We start from the raw sequence: 19,481 nt of genomic DNA, 5'->3' as shown, positions 1-19,481 counted from the left end.
TATATATATATATTCAACTAATAGTTTTTATAATTTTAAAAAGAAAAAAAGTTATACATTAAAAATATAAAATATTTTACACACTCATCTAATCATAATCTATTATATAAGATAAGTTTTTTGAATTTTAAAATAATTATTTTAAAGTACGTAATTCAAATTATAATTTATAATTAAATGAAAATATAAAATTTTACTATTAGTATGTTCACGTTAAACTCTTTTAAAAAAATAACAATTGCTTAGGTACTAATAATTTGGTCATTGATGTATTAAGACTATTGAAAATTTTCGCGCCAGTACTATTACCAACAACTGGGCTTCAATAAGAAACCTTCATAAGAAAGGAAGTTAATCGAAAAACAGAAAACTCGTGTATAGTCTGCAGTGGAATTTTAATTCTAAAGCACCAAAAAAGCATTTAGAAATGAAGTGGGAAAATATTAGCGTATACTAACCTGATCACATACTTCTTTCTTAAGCAAAACTTTTATTGATAGGAGCTAGGTGCAAATTAATGGAGAATGAAGCACAAGATATGCTGATACTCACCCTAAAAATAGGACAAGTACACATGCTTTGCTTTAGTAATGGTTATACTAAGTGGCCTAATATTTGCTAGCTTGCTTATCCAGACAAGTGCATAATGCTCATTAGAAATATTGTAGAACTCCTCAAGGCGCGCAAGACCAACCAACTTACCCCAAATGTTTGGAGGTCTTTCTTAAGTTATCCTTTTGTTAACTTAAATTCCTTTGTGAATATTATTTCTAAGAGGAACTTAGAATTTGCCAATGACAAAGGCGGGTCGTAATTTCTTTTTGGAATCGGTGATTCATATGATTACCATGTGTGATATGGATGAGATATTCTTGTCAACGGAAAAATGTCTATTAATGACTAATGGTTAATGATCTAATAATAAATGTGTTGACCTTAAAAATTGTAACCAGAAATAAAAAAAGATCGAACAACTAAAGAGTTTAAAAATATAAACTGAAATAAAGAGATTTAAATCCATAAAAGGTAAAAATGAATTCATACATGATGATCTTCTGAATGAGTAGTTAATTTTGATACAAGACATTGTCGATATTTAAAGAGTTAAGTGATATAACCACTTAAAATTAATATTTTGAGATCTTATTTATAAATTTATAATACCAATAATCGAATTCTATGATTTCAATACTTTATAATAATATTTCTAAATACATAAATATAATGTTATTAACTTTTTTTTGTGATCGCTTCAAATGATATTTCAATTTTCAAAAACACCTTACTTTTAAGTGTTTTCTAATCTCGAAGTAGCCAATTTCAATCACAATAGATTCCTTCCATGACACATTCAATTTTTCAAATTTTAATTCCCATTTTAATCATTTTTGAATGCGCTCTCATGTTTTTCTCAAGATCTGATCATTAAAGCTACACATAAAGTTATATAACTTAGACAAATTTTACCTAACAAATATAACAATATGAAAAAAGATTTTGAAAATTTTACATAACAAATATAAAAATATGAAAAGAGGTTTTGGATTTATTGAGGCCGTTTACATTGTACATTTGACAATGATTGAATTCTTTTATATTATTAGGATAAATACGGTTAGATTCATTGATTGGATCCGAGGGTTACTTTTTCTATATATTCATTGATTGATTTCTGTAAACGCATTAAAAAAATATCTTTATACATATATTTTACAATAAGGACAATAATAATCGGTAAATGTTTAACGAATGGCCTAAAGTTTTCAAACTTTTAGAGTGCGTTTGGATAAAGAATTTTAAGTGAGAAAAATAATTTATCAGAGAATTTGAATTTTTGTAATTTAGAATTCATTGTTTGGATGCTTTTTATGAAGAATTTAAAATTCTGGAATTTTAAAACAGAATTTTAAATAACTAAAAATCTGAAATTTCAATTTCCTTCTAAAAAGTGAGAAATTGAAATTCTTTTCTTAGAGTCTTCTCCGAGCTCCTAAAATATCAATTGAGTGTGAGCATATAGGAACACGTATAACTAGCACATTAATCATATTTTTTTTATTCATTTTTTTCATTCTCATAATTTTAATTTTTTTATCCAAATGCAAAATTTTGAAAATAAAATAATTTCAATTAAAGTATTTGAAATTCTTAGAATTTAAAATTTCTCAGAATTTTAAATTTCTCCATCCAAATACATTCTTAGTGTTTTTTTCTAATAAAATTTCAGTTATTATATTGTTATATTATGTATAATTGTTGAATCGGTGAATTTGGCATGTTACGTTCGTAGCCCATGATTTGGTACATTATTTTCAATTAGATGCACTGTATGCCATTGAATTTTATTTCAATTGTTGAACTAGAGTCAGTATTTGCGGTGATTTCAATTGATTGGTAACGTTGATTACTTTTCATTTTCGAATTAATTGGCTCACGCTATTCATATTGTATTTGCTATTTACTGGGTTCAAGTTGTGCCAAAGTGAGTTGTTGCATGCATGCATAACAGAAACAGCCAAGACAGAAACATAGAGATCACGTACCCGAGAGCATTAATTAGGTATATAAAACAAAAACAAAAAAATAATAATTCAGTTAGAAAAGTACCAAAGCAAATTAATTAAATACGAATTTCATTATGTAATCCCGAGTGCATTTCTCTTTGCGTGAGTCACAGTGAGACGAGGAGAAGTAATTAAAGGCAAACGATCGACAAACATTTGGAGCCCATTTTAAATTTATCATAAATATATATATATATATATATATATATATATATATATATGCACGTGTTGCATTGGTTAGTCAGCACTCCTAAGGAATAAGGATGCTACTTCTACTTCCCCTCATCATTTTTCACACACTCGCCACAGAAGATAAAGCCTGGTCGTACACGACATACACGAATGTTGGTTCAAATCATATAATACTATTTGGTCACGGAAGCCAGCCTTGGCCACAAGAATTATGAGACCAGACCAGATCTAGCTTTCCGTGTTGTGAAATATTATATTTATATATACTAGCTCCAATAAATATTCTAATAATTCTATTGAGAATAACCAAAAGTCAGTATTCCCATTATATATCCATTTCCCATCCATTACCCCCTTATATATATACACACACTAAAAGGTTAAATTAAAACCTCCCACACAAACTTCATTTTTCTGAGATTCAAATAACAGATACGTAATCGGAGATGTTGATCTTCATTTGATTAATTACATACATCATACTCTCAAAGAATTTTTAAACAATAATTTGATCATAGGTAGATAGCATCCATCTGTGAAAGTATGGGAAACTGCTGTAAGCCGGCATCATCAATGGAGTGGGACGGTGAAGACTGGAGTGATTTGACGTCCAAGAAGACGAGATCAAGCAAGGTGTTTGAAGAAGCTCATACTCATGGTCATGGTCATTGGTTGAATTTAGGGAAAGTGCAGAAGGAAAAGCTTATGGAAGCACTAAGAGTTTCTCCTAATGCCAACGGGAAGGTGAAGATAAAGATTTCAAAGAAAGAGTTGGCAGAATTGTTGGAGAAGCAACAACATGTTAATAAGAAGCAAGTAGGGAGAGCTTCTGCAGAACAAGTTTTACTTCGCCTAATAAACGCAAGAGATCATGACGCTCGTCACAGATTATGGAGGCCCGAGCTAGAGAGTATTCCTGAGCAAGGTTAGTTGATTGATGATGATGAGATCGATCGACTAGTTGTGCTCAAGGGTTGCATACATATATATATATATTAGTCAGTATTTGTATACCTAAGAAATCCAGCATTTCTTTTCCAACCTTTTCATGTAAAATAACTGGATTGAGGTTGGAGGATTTGTAATTGATCAGTTCATTATTTCTGCCAGTGAATAAGTGTTCTTGTCTTTGTCTTGTGTGTGAAACCAGATCAAAAATATATATATAAAAGTTTCCTCTTCATGATTGATCAGTTATAAACCAAAATATATTAACTTATCCCAAGCTAGATTCGTGAGGAAAATGAGACCATATCAAAGATGTTTCGTGCATCATACGGTTATTCATGAATCATGTGATGACACGAACATATATACCTTTCCAAAAGCTATTAAAGGATATGTGCGGAGTACTTAATTTAAAGTATACGTGCGATATATACAAACTCTAGACTAATTGATTAAAGTATAATTTAAAGCTTGAACTTATTATTATTATTATTATTTTTATTGAATGTTGGTTTTTTCTAATTTTTATTAATTTAATATTTAGCAACCATCTTTATACTAGAAAATAAAGCAAAAATGAAAGTACAATATAATTTTACATTCATTAAAATGATTTAAAATAAATGAAATAATTGATCGATGTTAGAAATTGTAGATTTTTTTTTAAAGAAATTATTGATGGTTCGTTTTAAATAATTAATTCTTGAAAACTAGAATCAATTGAAATGGTAATTACAAGATAATTTATATATATATATATATATATATATATATATATATATATATATATATATATATATATCAGGTTAATGTAATAATTAAATAAATTATAACTTTTCTCATACGAATATATCTATTAATTTTTTTAAGAATTATCAATATTGAGTCCATAAAGTTTATATACTTTAATTTATTTAGGTTGTCGATATAACTTTAATTTTTATCAGATGGATTTATAGCATGTTTTAAGGAGGTCAAAAGCACATAAATTCTAATACAAGACTTCAAATTTTTGTTATAAAAAAAAATAATTTTTTTTAAAAAAGGAGTATAGGTTCAAAACTATATTCCCCCCCTGTATTGGGAATAAAATTTGCATATGACAGCTGAATAGTGTGCTGATTAAAAAAAGATGACAGCTGCTGCATCTGCATATGTATGTGTTGAAAGTGACCCATGCTGAGTGGTGCGGCAACAAAAGACACTTCCAAACCTATGTGATGAAACCTCAGTTCATATCCAAGTTCTGGCACGGTTGCAGCCCATTCAAAAGCATTCAGGCATATATATAACTTTGAAAATACCAGTCAGCCGCTAGCAAATTGTAATGTTTCCCCCACTGAACTGGAACACCAATTTGAAAATGATCCGTATATAGTTCATGGCTTCAGGCTAAGTACTGCCTTAAACACCCATCTCATGCCAACTTCAAACTCCAAGACAAGACCAATTGGTGTCACTGTATTATCTCTTGTATATATTAATAAGTCGTGTTAGTTTACTACTTGGTGTCACTGTAAGTTTGTACGTTATATTTTGCACTGAGTATGTGTTCACTCTTCCCAAGGTCTCTTCGCTAGGAAAAATGTATACCAGTAGAGATTTATTAACGACTAACTACTAACTTTTAACTTTTGTTGATAAAATAAATATTGACGGGCATACCCCACCAACTTTCACGATTTCACACATAAAGCGTAGTCGTACACGAGACATATTTGGTCAACCAAGCCACCTTAATTTTTGGCTGCCATGCACACTAATGAGACCAGATCTAGCTCTCCGTGTCCTCAGAATTATATAATAAATTATAATCATCCAATTACGAATAACCAAATAATGATTATTCTCATCATCCATTTCTCTTACATCATCCCCTATATATAACTATCATATTATAACCTCCCACCTCACAAACTTTCTTTTCTAATAAGACTTAAATAACGCATACATTACCGGAGATATTGATCTTCATTTTTATTAATTTCACACATTATACTCAAAGAATTTTGAGCAATCATCTCATCATATATATTTTATCATTCATCTGTGAAAATATGGGAAACTGTTGCAAGCCGGCATCATCAATGGAGTGGGACGGCGAGGACTGGAGTGATTTGACGTCCAAGAAGACGACCTCAAGCAAGGTATTTGACGAAGGTCATACTCATGGTCATGGGTTGAGTTTAGGGAAAGTACAGAAGGAGAAGCTTATGGGAGCTCTAGGAGCTTCTCCTGATGCCAATGGGAAAGTGAAGATAAAGATTTCAAAACAACAACAGGTTAATAAGAAGCAAGTAGGGCGAGCTTCTGCAGAACAAGTTCTGCTTCGCTTAATAAACGCCAGAGATCATGATACTCGTCACAGATTGTGGAGGCCCGTGCTAGAGAGTATTCCTGAGCTAGGTTAGTTGATTGATGATGATGAGATCAACTAATGGTGCTCAAGGGTTGCATATAAGTGTAGAGAGATTGAGAAGGTTTTTAGCATCAGTAATTGTATTTGTATAGAACACCTAAGAAATCCACCATTCCCCCCCCCCAAAATAGAGGTTGGAGGATTTTTAATTCCGTTCATTGATTTATTGTAAAATTGTACATCTTACCTACTGCCTTTCCCCCCCCTAAATATTCTCACTTTTTGATGCAAATATTTCATCTTTTATATATATAAATGAAATATTTGGATTAAAGTTGGAAGAGCTTAAAACAAAATTACTTTATAAGCAACACGTTTTTCTTGTTTTATTTGATACATTAAAATTGGTTATTGTTCATTAGAATTTATAAAAGTACTTTCCAAATTTTGATGTAAACATAGCCTAAGAATTCAAAAATAATTTGGACTGATGGTTGGCTGTGACTAATTTGCATGGGCTTCAACATGTGAGAGATATTGATAACGCCATTCTTTTCACAGTTGACATGAACACTTTTTTTTTTTGTGTGTGCATGGCCACAAGTAATTTGCACGCGGAAGAGTAATATTTAATAAAAAAAATAATTTATTAAAGGATAAAAAATTGTCAAGCATTAAAATGTTTTTATTAGAATAGTCTTTTATCAAATGAAATTTAATTTGTTAATATAACACGTCATATTAACATTCAATGTATTAAAAATATATTTATTATGAACAATTATATTCTCAATATAACAAATCATATTAACATATAATGTATTAAAAACAACATTTTATACTAAAAAAAAGTTGTTAATATCATACATGTATCATTCTCTTATTATAAACTTATAACATTTATACTAATAATTTAAATTTTTAGTTTTTATAAATGCTCATAATAATTTAATTCCACAGCAAGTTATTAATATATAATTTTTTATGATTAAGAATGAGATTGAATCTCTTAAAAAAATATTAGATTTTCCAGTTTCGTAATTGCTAATGAAACTTAATTTTTATGCGATTTTTACCATGTTTATGAAATTTTCTTATTTTGAACATTAGTTGGTTTCCGTATTTTTCATTCACTAATTTCTATTCTCTATAAAAATCTGTGTATTTCTAGAAATTCATTCGTTAATATATTTGTGCATTTATTTATAAAAATATAATGTTGCTAAATTGCATCATCTTTGTTATAATTTTTATTATAAATTCTTTCTCCATTGAATGTGTTTAAGATATAGGATCACTCTTTTTTTTTTTTTTTAAAAAAAAGGTATTCATATAATTTTACTCAAAAAAATATTATTCAATTAGAAAAGTACAAAAACTAACTACAAATTTTATTAGATAATAATCTAAAACATATATATATTTGATTTGGTTTCTCAAGAGTATTTTCTTTTTAAGACAATTTTAATCATCTCAATCTCTTAAATCTTAACATAGATTCAAATCTTGATTTGAAATATTTTGATAAACTAATCCCTGACGCCGGTTCACTTTAGGAAAAGATTTCATTAGCATATGTAGGTTCAAATTCACTTGGTTAGCCACTCTAAAGAGATTACTTTCCCCCTTCATTCGCAACAGAAGATAACGGCGTAGTCGTAAGTACACGGCATACACATGTTTAAAATCATGTATAGCATCTGGTCTGGTCAAGCCACCTTTTCGATCTCCATGCAAGAAAATGAGACCCCGTCCTGAGAATTAAATAATAAATAAACTAGTTTTCCAATTGCGAATAACGTACCAAATTATAATGTCAGTATTCCCATTATCCATTCCCCTTAATTACATCACCCTTTATACATATTTACATACATCATATACTCAAAGAATTTTAAGCAATCATCGATCTGATCATAGATTTCATTCATTCATCTGTGAATAATTAAGTGTAATTGATCCTTTCATTATTTCTGCCAGTGAATAATTAAGTGATATCAAATTAAAGATGCACTATACGGTTATTCGTGAATCATGTGACACCAACATAAACCTTTCCGGCCAGAAGCTGGTATATATATTTGCGGAGTACTTATTATTTATTAATTTAATTGCTGGTTTAATCAATTTCTAGCTCATTGATAGGATGACTCTATAAGTACTCTCATATCTTTTGAATCAATTCTGTAAAACATACAATAAAATGAAAGAATTATGTTTACATGATCAGACATAGTAAAAAAAAGATAATTCTCAGTCATTGTACTGTAATAATTCAATAGTAGCGAAACAGAGAAACATGACCTGGTCCAGCTGTTCAGTATATATATATATATATATATATATATATATATATATATATATATATATTATTTCCTCTAACAAGACAAAATTTTCAAAAACTCTTGTTGGTACGTTGTTGCTTCGTCTTTGTGTAGGGTAGGGACTACCACTTGCTCAGTATTAATTAATTGTTCACAAATCATAAAACCCTGTATCTATATATATATACTTAAAAAAAACCTTGTACTAGCAATCAAACAAAAAACCTATTTTAAACATAAATTATATTTTAAATTTATGATAAACATACGATATAGTTAAGATTATTTTTAACTAGTGACATTTTTAAAAAATAATGAAAATTTAACTTTAAAATAAAGATTAAAAAAATGATAAATTGATGACACATAAAAAGGTAAGAAATTTTTCTAAAATTTCACTAAAAAGAACTATAAAAAATATTGTTGTTAAATTAAATAGTAGCTCCTAAAATGCTCTAATTTGATATATGGGAGAATTTTTTTTTTCAATTTCTGCTTGTTTGTTTCATTTTTATTGTACGAAAAAAATATTTTCATATCCAACCATAGAATATAATAGAAGCATAACAGTGAGTCAGTGACCGATTCAATTTTATCATATTCGTCAATCCTCTTCCTAAAATTAAGGATCCCAACAGTAGTTTAAAATAAATGAAAAGGAGAACAGAGGCATCATATATAATAAACCGTTTAAATATATTTTTAATTTTTAAAATTTAGGTAGTTGTTTTTTTAGTCCTTCAAGTTAACTTATTTTTATTAGTTTCTCAATTTTTTTTAAAATTACTTTTAGTTCCTTTTTATTCGTTGTGTATATGATTTTACAATTTTGGGACAGTTTTAATTGCTAAAAATAATTTTTCATTTATTTTTTAAAATAATTTTTGATGATTTTAAATCGTCAAAATATTTGACTCATATGTATTGGTGTTTGTCTTTTTACATTATGACCATTTTAAAGAAGAAATAAAAAGTGAATGTTGAATGCATTGATTTTTTACATGTTTTTCTGACAATTTTAAATTGCCATAAAATATTTTTTGAAAAAATTAAATTAAGAAAAGAATCTGAAGGTGAGAAATCATTAACAATTGTAACATCATTAATGCAAAGAAATAAAGGGAAAGGAATGAAGAGTAACTTTTAAAAAATTTGAGGAACTAATAAAACAATTTTTTTAAGAACCACAATAAATAATTATCCTTAAAGGACTATGTAAGTCTTATTTTTATACAATAGTTTTTTTTAATGCTATTTAATTTTAAGTAGTTTTGTTTGTTTTAATTTTCTTAAAAAATATTATATAATTTTGATTTTAATTTAAAAATAAATTAATTTTGTAGGTTATTTTATTTATAAATTATCGGGCCTTTTTTACTATGAACTTTTTTTTCTATAAAATTGAATATTTTTATCCATAATATGCTGGGTCTTTTTTTTAACATAAACTATATCCACAATAAACTATAAATAAATAGGAGAGTTTTTATTTTTCATGTATTGTCTGTATAAATATTTAAAATTAATAAATAAAAAAATTACCATAAGTTTTTGGTTCAAAGTAATTATTATAAAATATAGCAATCTATTATTGGGTGCAGGTGTAAAAATAATTATAGAATTATTCTAAAAAAATAATTAAAAATCTTTATAATGAATGTTCTAAAAGATTTATAGTAATGAGTATTTAATATGTTCTGTTAAATATTTTTAATTATCTTAAGAAATAATACAAGTCTGACTTTGAGCCTATTATATTACTCCACTTAATCAACCTTTTAATATATATGCATATTGGTTTTTTAAACTAGGAATAAAAGAAACGAATAATGTAATTTCTCTTAAATCCAAAATCCCTAAATGGTGTATGTGATACATGACATGTCATATATGATATCTTAAAAAAAAACATATATATATATATATATATATATATATATAATTTTGGTAAAATGAAAATCAAATAAAGATGTTTTTGAAGGACTAAAATCAAATTAACTCATAAAAATATTTTTGTTTAAAATAATAATATCATAAATTATTATTATTATCATAATAAAATCAGTCACGTGTGGAATTTTATTCTTCCCAATATGGTGGAATTTAGAAGGAAGAGTCGGAGAGAGGGAATGATGTGATATGAGTGTTCCTCTGATTCTGATGTACTCGTAAATCCAACAACCCCAACAATACCACCATTTATATTCAACACTCTTCACTTTTACAAGACAACGAGATTCATTCTTCTTGGGTTGTCCCAATCCATCTGTGAGTTTTTCTTGCTTTCATTTTTACGTTTATGTACCCAAAGAAAAAGAAACAAACCTACATTTTACAGTTTTCCTTTTCCTTGTTGTTCAAGTAGCAGGGAATTCATCTATGATTCTTGGTAATTTCTTATGGGTTTGATTTTTTCTGTGCATTGACACTAGCTCACATGTTATCAAACATCCATTATAAATTCCTTGAATACAAAATCTTACGTTATGCAATAAAGTTTCCTTTCAGGAATGAAAAATTCATTTGAAAATTGTGATCATATGAATCACTGCCGCATATTGATCTCATTTAAATGATAGCATTGCTTTATAAATTGTGATATTGTTTGTTTGTGCCCTTGATTCTTGAAGCCTTGTTTTGTTTTATCTGCTGAATTGTACCCAAGTATCTCATTCTCATTTCAACTACCCTTCCAAATCATTATGAATTCAGCTCACTCCTAGTCTGGGATTCATCTTTCCAGAGGTTATGCCCTAATTCTTGCCAACAAGAAATTTGTTTGTTCGTTCAGGTGCTTAAATACTCTCAATTTCTTGTCTTTTCTTTTTTGTACATGAATGTTAAAGATGATTAGGGGAGTGGAGGTTACCTCATTTCAAGGCCAGGGCATGCCACAAGCTTTGGTTAAGGCTTTCTGTCGTACTTACAAATTACATACTAAGGGAGATTGCTAATAACTGAAAACCTAATAGTGATTTAATAAATCGTCTAAGCATAATGTTTTTACCATATTTTACTACAATTAGTTTCTTTACATGAAGCCTGTGGGCCATACTTTTAATATCAAGCCTATTGTTGAACTTTTTGATAATATGGCAGAGCTCTCTATGACATGTGAAGCATTTTAACCATTTTGAAAGAGTGATGATATTAGACAATATATTGTATCCATAGTCTGGATAAAGATACACACATAAAGGGTAATGGATACTAAATGTGGTAGCAAAATAATCCTATATTTTTTACCCTAATAATTTTGTATTCATGCGGATTATATTGATTTGCATAGAACTTTCTTTGATCTGTGTAATAGATACTAAATTTGGTAGGTGCAGAGGATTAAATGTCAAAGTCTCTAATAACGGTGATGTTATTTGTTCATAATCAAAACATAGAAAGAAATACATTTTTGAATGAATAGGAAAATGATAATAATTTTCAAACCAAAAAATTTAATTGGACTTCTCTTTTATTATTCTCTCTTAGACACACATCATCATACATTTCTTCTGAAATCACTTATTTATCTTTATCCAGCATCAAGATTAAGGAATATTTGATAATCAGACCTACTTCATTTGGTCAATTAATAATATTGTTCTTTTTCAGGGATATTTTCTAAAGACCTCTCTGTATTTGGCTTTCTGGAAAATGAACCAACAGAATCAAGGATCAGGCCCTCCATCCAATGTTCCAATGAAACGAAAACGTGGCCGACCACGAAAAGAAGAAAGTGTAGTTCAACGGACGAATGTGCCTGTAATGCCTGGTTATAACAATGTGTTGAACTCCAACCAAACAGCGGGTACAACTGATGATGAAATGGTTGGGAAGGAAGTCACTGGTGTCATTGATGGCACTTTTAAAACTGGATATCTTCTTAGTGTTAAGGTGGCAGACACTGATGCTTTCTTAAAAGGCCTTGTGTTTCTACCAGAACAAGTTCCTCCACTTACTGTAGAAAATGATGTGGCTCCACATGTCAAAATGATCGAAAGGAAAGAAATTCCAATTCCAGTTGTTAACCCACAGGCAGAGATACATGGTTCTGTTCCCTCAACAGTACAATGCAACAAGCAATCTTTTGAGCCAGAATTACAGCAGGTGCCTATGTCTGAAGAACAAGTGCTACCAACTGAGATCCATTCTGGCATCTCAAGTTTACTTGAGAATCAATCCGCCTCTACTTTGATACCAAATTCCATTTCCAGTGAAGAAATTCCACAGGGTACACAAGAGCCTGGGCATGTGAATCAGTCTACTATCATGTCAGAGTTGGATCATGACAAAACTGTTAAACAAAGTGAAACATTGCATGAACTCGATGCCTCCACACAGGTAAAAGAATCTAGTGCTGATGGGGGAGAAACAAAAGTCTCAGAAGCAACATCTGAACTCATCAACCTGGTTCCACCAATTGATAACGCCAATAAGGAGCTCGGAACTGGACAGCAGGCTGTGCCTTATGCGCATCAGCTGAATGAACCAAATACATCAAATATTGAATCCAACCTGATCCCTGTATCTGCTGAACCAGAAGCCTTGCCATGTGAGCAGACTGCTAAAACTGTTTTTGTGGAGAAGCAGGAATTGCCAAAAACTGATGTGCTAGAAGATACAAAGACAAAGCTTGCAAGTGAGACTTCAAGCAATGTTGACACCTCAAACTCAAATGGAAAACCAAGTAGTGTTGTTAACATTCCTGTTGTGGGATCGAACCATAAACTAGAGACCAGCCAACCGGAAGCCATGCCATCTGAACAGATTGGTAAATCTGTTCCTTCTGAGTCCAAGTTCTCATCTGATGGACATGATTTGTGGGGGAAGAGTGAAGATCCCCAGAACTGTAGCTCTTTTGGTGACATTAATAAGGTGGATTTCAATCAACCTACTGAATCTTTAGCTAAGTCAATGGAATCTGAGCAGATTGGATCAGACACTTGAAAATTTTAGTTTGATAATATGGAGAAGGTTGTTTTCCATAGTTGGAGATTAGGCTGGAGAATAAATCAGTACGGTAGACATTTAGATTTATAATTTTAATTCTTTTTTTTTTTCCGAGTATTACGTTATGCTCTACTTTTGTTTTGCTGTCACTTTTTTAATAAGTTTTCTTTTCAATAGTCTTTTATGTTATCCGTATGATAAACCTATACTGTCTATACTTCTTAATCTTGCCTGTGGTTTCTGAATACATGGTATTTGGGGAGAAGGTACATGTTACTGAGCTCTTGATATATGAAGAAGAAAATATAACTTGTTGGCTGTTGCTAGTTGGTGATGTTGCAAATTATGAACTCTTTAGTTGTATAAATATAATTTAAAATTTGGTCAGTTCTTGGTTGAAAACATTGATTAAGATATTTTAAGGGCTCATTTGTCATACTATGATATAGAATAGGATATGAAAGTAAAATAAGCAGATAGGAAAAGATGTACAACATATAGCATACCAAATAACATCAGGATGTTTGTTTTATGATATAATTTTTACATCCTCAAGAATCACATTTTCATAATTATTATACCTAAGAATGATATTCTCATAGACACGTTTGGTTAATAGTATTTAATAATTTTAGAAAAAGTAATGTCCAAAAATTAAAAAAGAAAGTGAAAAAAGGTAAAAGAACATAGTGGAAATAAGTAGTTATTAATTGACTTTCATTCTCATGAGAATATGACTTATTCTTCCTTTTCTGATGGAAATAAAAACTGCTTAGAATGTGAGGGTAACATTCTTAGAAATAAAACATACCCAAAAATATATTATCATGATCATCAAATAAACATGAGAATATTTATTCTCATCCTAATATTTTCGAGAATCAAAGATGACGTGAAACAAATGCTTCCTAAATATTAAACAAAATTAATTTTATTTATCTAATTAATTTTCTTGAAATTATTAAAAAATATATAAAAATTTTAAAATTATAATTATTCAAATATTTTTTTATTTTTAATATTTTCATAATATACTTTAAACTTACATGTCAAAATTGTTATAAAATATATAGATTGGAATATATAGAAAAACACATCATGTGTTGTCTAATTTACTCTTCCTTTAAGATAAGAAATACTTTGGATCAGCCAGTAAAAATAAGAGATAAGGTCATATTTTATTGGTGCAATAAACTTTCGAATTTTTGTCAATCAAGTTTTTCATAAACCAACTCAGTTTGGCATTTTTTGTTTTCTACAAGTAACAACACATGTGAAACACTCGTTGGATTATTGGGCAAGACATTCACATGAGAATGCTATGCTTTTCTTCTGTGATTTTGAGGAAAAATAAACTACCAATTTTCTAAATAGTCCTTAAAATAGTAAAATTACTTAAAATATTTCTTAAAATATTAAATATCCATCAATTTAGTCTATTAATAAGACTAATTTGAAAAATAATTAACACTTCTGTTTAGTATAATTTCTGATAATTCTAAATGTTTGGATACCTCCAAAATCGTGATGGTCCAACAAAACCAATACGAGAATTTTCATCACCGCAGGACCACCCCAAACATACCATAAGACTACTTAGACATTTTTTTTTCTACGTTATTTAAAAGCTTCATTGATTAGTCTCTCTAAATCTCGTTACAAATCGGCAGCATTCGAAAGTCAGAATTAAGGTTTCCACACAGCTATTGCGACAATATTGCATACATAACTCATTATACACTACACAATATGCCACCGGCTCGAGGGTACTGCGAATTACACATAACAATCAAATGTGATCGCTTTCACCAAATAGAATTCAGCAAGCAATATTTAATGGATACAAAATAAAATTCGCATAGAATGTCATAAGAAACTTCTTAGCTATATCCTATTCGCATAGAATGTATTCAGCCAAGTTTGTTCTCCACGATACAATAAAAGAGAAGCAACCAAAACGAGTATCTTAGCAATAGCATAGCATTACAGAAGAAAACGGAAAAAATTGGTGCCCAACTTCTTAGCTATATCCTATTTGCTGCTGTTGCTGGGGAGGTTGGTAATTCGCATACCCAGGATAACTGCCATACATATTGGGGTCCTGTCCAGCAGGGGCATAACCATAATTTTCATAGCCCCCCTGAGCATATCCGTAGTATCCACCACCACTACCATTCCACTGGTTTGCATCTGGTTGAGCCTGAAAATCATCCAACAAATCCAAATTCATTTATCAAAATCAGTTCACACATTGCCAGATCAGAATTACAACAATTCGGTAAATTTAGTAACCTGTTTGTTTGAAGGACTTCGCCCCCATGAAAGCCTAACATTTTGTCCGCCTAGAAGTGTGCCATTCAAAACCCGCAGTGCCTCTTCCGCACAGCTCCTGATGCATGAAAACGAAACCTCATGGTACAATAAAAGGACACTACATATAGACAAAGTAATTTAACACAAGATAAAACACCAAATATCTGAATGACTAAATTACCGGTCCGCAAATTGGACAAATCCACATCGCTTGCCAGCTGGAATCTTCACATGAACTAACTCTCCATAATGCCCAAAAACTTGTCTCAAATGGTCATCCGTGACGTTAGGATCCAAATTGCCGACAAAAATCTGCAATAAAAAATTCAGGTCATGAACACAAGGCACAAAGAAGAGTAGTTTCTCTATTGCAAAGAAGTACGCACAGTTGTATTATTTGGATCATGCTCGTTCTGTGCCCCTTGAGGATTCTGATATGATGCTGCATGTTCAAAGGAGAAGTAAAAAGATGGGTGACATTAAACAAGGAATTTCCGGAAGCAGTCCATGGAAAAACATGCCAAACAAAGAAAACGACAAAATACATTGAGTTTCAAAGATAAAAAGCACAGTTTAATTTTTTTAGGCACAACTTTTCAGTAGGAAACTTTAAATATTCCAAATTCAACTCCAGATTATTCATTCTAAAGCAAACATATAGAGAAATTCCACAAGCAACAAACATGGGTGCCTTACACATACACCACAAGCTTTAACCACCCTTCACTATTAGAAATGAAATTAACCTCACTTTTAGAAGGACATGTATAGAGAAAAACAGCACAAGCAATAACGTGGTCAGTGCCTTGCACAATAAATTTTCAAATATGAGAAAATTCAACTGAAATAGTTGCCACACAATGCAAGGGCAGGAATTTTGGCATTACGCAATGCAGATGATATATATACAAAATGGATGCAGAAAATGATAAGTCTTTATCTCTCAATGAGAAAGTCACTATCCATCTATATATGCATATCTTGTTTCTTATTTCTTACAAAAATTCTAGAATTTAAGAAAGAAAACATAACAGAGTTGGCCATGGAGGCTGAAATGAGTGAACCAGGAAGCTGTCAAACGCTTGTTACTGCAGACTATAAGAACTTTACACGTCATTTTAACATCTTGACATTTTGATAGATAGGTCTGCCCAAAGGATTAAGCAATATAAAGTAAATTACACCTTTAATTGCAAAGTATTGTGCTGAGAAATTTAGGAAGAATGGTGACAGACCTTTCCCTTGTGACACTAAAAAATGACATGATAACGTAACCATCTGGCAGAGTGCAGCTTCTACAAAATCAAAGTACTAACCACTGGCATCCCAAATTTAATTCATCATGGACTAGAGATTGGATACTTGAATTAATAGCAACAGATAGATGAACAAAAGAATGTAGAAAGTAAAACAAGATTTGTTTTAGAACAAGGGAAAGCTAAAAAAGAAACTCAATAAATGTAGTTCTTCCAGTAATCTCAAAGGAGTAAACTAAAGGAGCAAGGAGCAAGAATGGAGGACTGAAATGAAAGTAATTTGAACAGTTGCGCTGCGTAATTTGGCTAAAAAGCAGAGCAACAAAATGAAAAGAAAATATAATTAGAAGCGGAAAAGAAAATGCCGCAAAAAATAATGGGCAATACATAAACAGATAACTGACCTACACAAGGCCATGCACTAAAATGGTAACCATTTCAGCTGAAATCAGTTCCAGGCTCCGAGATGACAGAGCCTCTTGACACCCTGCTTTGAGACAACGGGAGTTTTATAAGATTTTATTATTTAATATCATTTACTTGGCCCAAATTTTTAAAGGAAATTACAGGAAGAAATGAGTTTGGACTGCACATCTTCAAGGGTGAAACTGAAAAGAATCGGAAATTGAACAATAACATTCGGGATACACATGCAAAAGATAACTAGATAATTGAAGAACTAAATCCAACTGGTATCAATGTATCATTAACGCAACAGACAAAAAGTAGGCATCTGAAGGAAAACAGAAAAAAAATATCTTTAAGCCGCATATCAAGCAGATATTTGCATCAAAATGTCAAGCACGTAACAACTATGAAGGAGACAAACCTTTTGGCTGAGACTGAGTGCTAGGGTTTTTATTAGAGGCTGGTCCAATTCGCATGGGCCTTGTTGAACAAAGAACCCCTTGCATTTCAGTCATAGCTCTAACCTGTTCACTCTCATCTCCAAACCTAACAAAACCATAACCCTTTGTCCGTCCAGTTAGCCTATCAATTACAACTTTGGCCCCCTTAATTGAGGGATATCGTGCCCGAAATGTCTCTTGAAGAAGATAATCCGTAACATCGGCAGCCAGGTCTCCAACAAATATGGTGTGATCTGGGCTATCATCGTGACGCCTCTCACCTGCACTAAGAGTTGCCCAGTTCAATCTGAAGTTCTGCCCGCCATTTGGCATAATGGTGCCATTGTATGTTTGAAGGACTCTCTCAGCACCAGCACGACTAGTAAACTCAATAAACCCATATCCCTCCGATTGACTAGTTTGTTTGTTCCGAATGACTTTAACTGAAGCCACCTGAAGCAATCAATACTCATTCATCAGTAACCTAATATTCAGAATGACCTCTTTTACTCACCAGCACACTTTCAAATATTAGCAATATAACAATCCACCTAAATCAATCAAATTCTCCTAGATTATGCAATTAGCAAAATCTCAGATTCATAAAACAAGAGATAGACAACAGAGAACACAAATCTGCATCAGAAAAGATCTCAAAATTTACATCTTCAAAAAGAAAAGAGAACATTATGAATCTCCTTTCTCGTCCACATAACTGAACAGTAATTCGATTTCGATATACTCTAATAAATCTAAAATCATGCGATAGTAATCTACGAAAGATTAAAAGTAAAGAGAGAGAATACCTCGCCGGTGTGTGCCAAACAGGTGTAGAGATAATTTTCGTCCATCCAGTACTGCAAATCACCGATCCAGAGGGTACGGACCTCATCGGCGCTGGTGGGTTGCGGAGGAGCCACCGACTGGGACGGAGGCTGGGCCGATGTGGCCCACATCTGAGGGGGCTGAGGCTGCGGCGGCATCATCATGTAGGGTTGTTGCTGTTGCTGTGCGTATTGTTGGTTCGCTTGTTGGGCCATGCCGCCGGGTCCAGCCTGCATCATCTTCTTCAATCTCGAACACACAGAAACAAAGAAAGAAGGAGAGAGAAAAAGAGAGAACAAAGAGGCAAGGAGGAATGCGAGACTGTGCTTTAAAGAAAGAGTGGTTGAGACTCAAACCCTAACCGTGAACAGTGTCCTTCTTTCTGTCTCTTGCCACGGATATTTTGTTTACTTTTTCTTATGGAACAATATCTTTTCTACACCCAAATATTGAAAATTATCAATTTTTTTTTTTATCTTTTCTGTTTTTGAGACTTATTACACACAGCCCACACCTTTCTCGGACCCTACACAACTCTCTTACACGGAGACTCGTATCCCGTAACAGATATCTTTTCATTAACCCAAATATGTCATATGTACAGCACATGCATGTTTAATGAAAATTTCAGACAAAAATACCCTTATCTTCAACCTTTGCACTGAATAAAAGCCATGAAGGCCAAGAACACCCGAAACAATGTCATTCAAAGGCCAAAAACACCAGAAACAATGACATTACAAATTTACAACAATAACATTTAAAGACCAAGAACATCGTATCAATAAGATGTCCATCATACAATACAACAGTGACATTCAAAGGCCAAGAACACCATAAACAAAAAGGTTGTTGGATTTTATTAATTGAGAATATGGCCCCAAAGCTGCAGGTGCACCTTCAGT

The 19,481-nt window shown here is 31.3% G+C and overlaps 4 protein-coding genes across 4 annotated transcripts; 3 read left to right on the top strand and 1 right to left on the bottom strand.

Moving 5' to 3' along the window:
• Positions 1–3,080: 3,080 nt before the first annotated feature.
• Positions 3,081–3,939, top strand: LOC100790456 (uncharacterized). Its single transcript, XM_003528636.5, has one exon. It carries the CDS (start codon positions 3,300–3,302, stop codon positions 3,684–3,686), a length of 387 nt encoding a protein of 128 aa, XP_003528684.1. The 5' UTR covers positions 3,081–3,299; the 3' UTR covers positions 3,687–3,939.
• Positions 3,940–5,639: 1,700 nt separating this feature from the next.
• On the top strand, positions 5,640–6,425 carry LOC100789926 (uncharacterized). The gene has a single exon (XM_003528635.4). The coding sequence runs from the start codon at positions 5,762–5,764 to the stop codon at positions 6,113–6,115; it is 354 nt and encodes a 117-aa protein (XP_003528683.1). The 5' UTR covers positions 5,640–5,761; the 3' UTR covers positions 6,116–6,425.
• A 5,724-nt stretch (positions 6,426–12,149) lies between these two features.
• On the top strand, positions 12,150–13,331 carry LOC100789400 (uncharacterized). Its single transcript, XM_003528634.4, has one exon. The coding sequence runs from the start codon at positions 12,150–12,152 to the stop codon at positions 13,329–13,331; it is 1,182 nt and encodes a 393-aa protein (XP_003528682.4).
• Positions 13,332–15,198: 1,867 nt separating this feature from the next.
• Positions 15,199–19,098, bottom strand: LOC100814743 (polyadenylate-binding protein RBP45). Its single transcript, XM_003529581.5, has 6 exons — positions 18,558–19,098; positions 17,733–18,204; positions 16,034–16,089; positions 15,829–15,959; positions 15,627–15,723; positions 15,199–15,534 (listed from the first exon to the last, which is right to left on the bottom strand). The coding sequence occupies exons 1-6, from the start codon at positions 18,813–18,815 to the stop codon at positions 15,355–15,357; spliced, it is 1,194 nt and encodes a 397-aa protein (XP_003529629.1). The 5' UTR covers positions 18,816–19,098; the 3' UTR covers positions 15,199–15,354.
• Positions 19,099–19,481: the final 383 nt, after the last annotated feature.

This window comes from Glycine max, chromosome 7, assembly GCF_000004515.6.
Source record: "Glycine max cultivar Williams 82 chromosome 7, Glycine_max_v4.0, whole genome shotgun sequence".
Classification (NCBI taxonomy): Eukaryota; Viridiplantae; Streptophyta; class Magnoliopsida; order Fabales; family Fabaceae; genus Glycine; species Glycine max.
The sequence above is the reverse complement of the archived record's forward strand: the minus strand, read 5'-3'. Positions and strand labels throughout refer to the sequence as shown.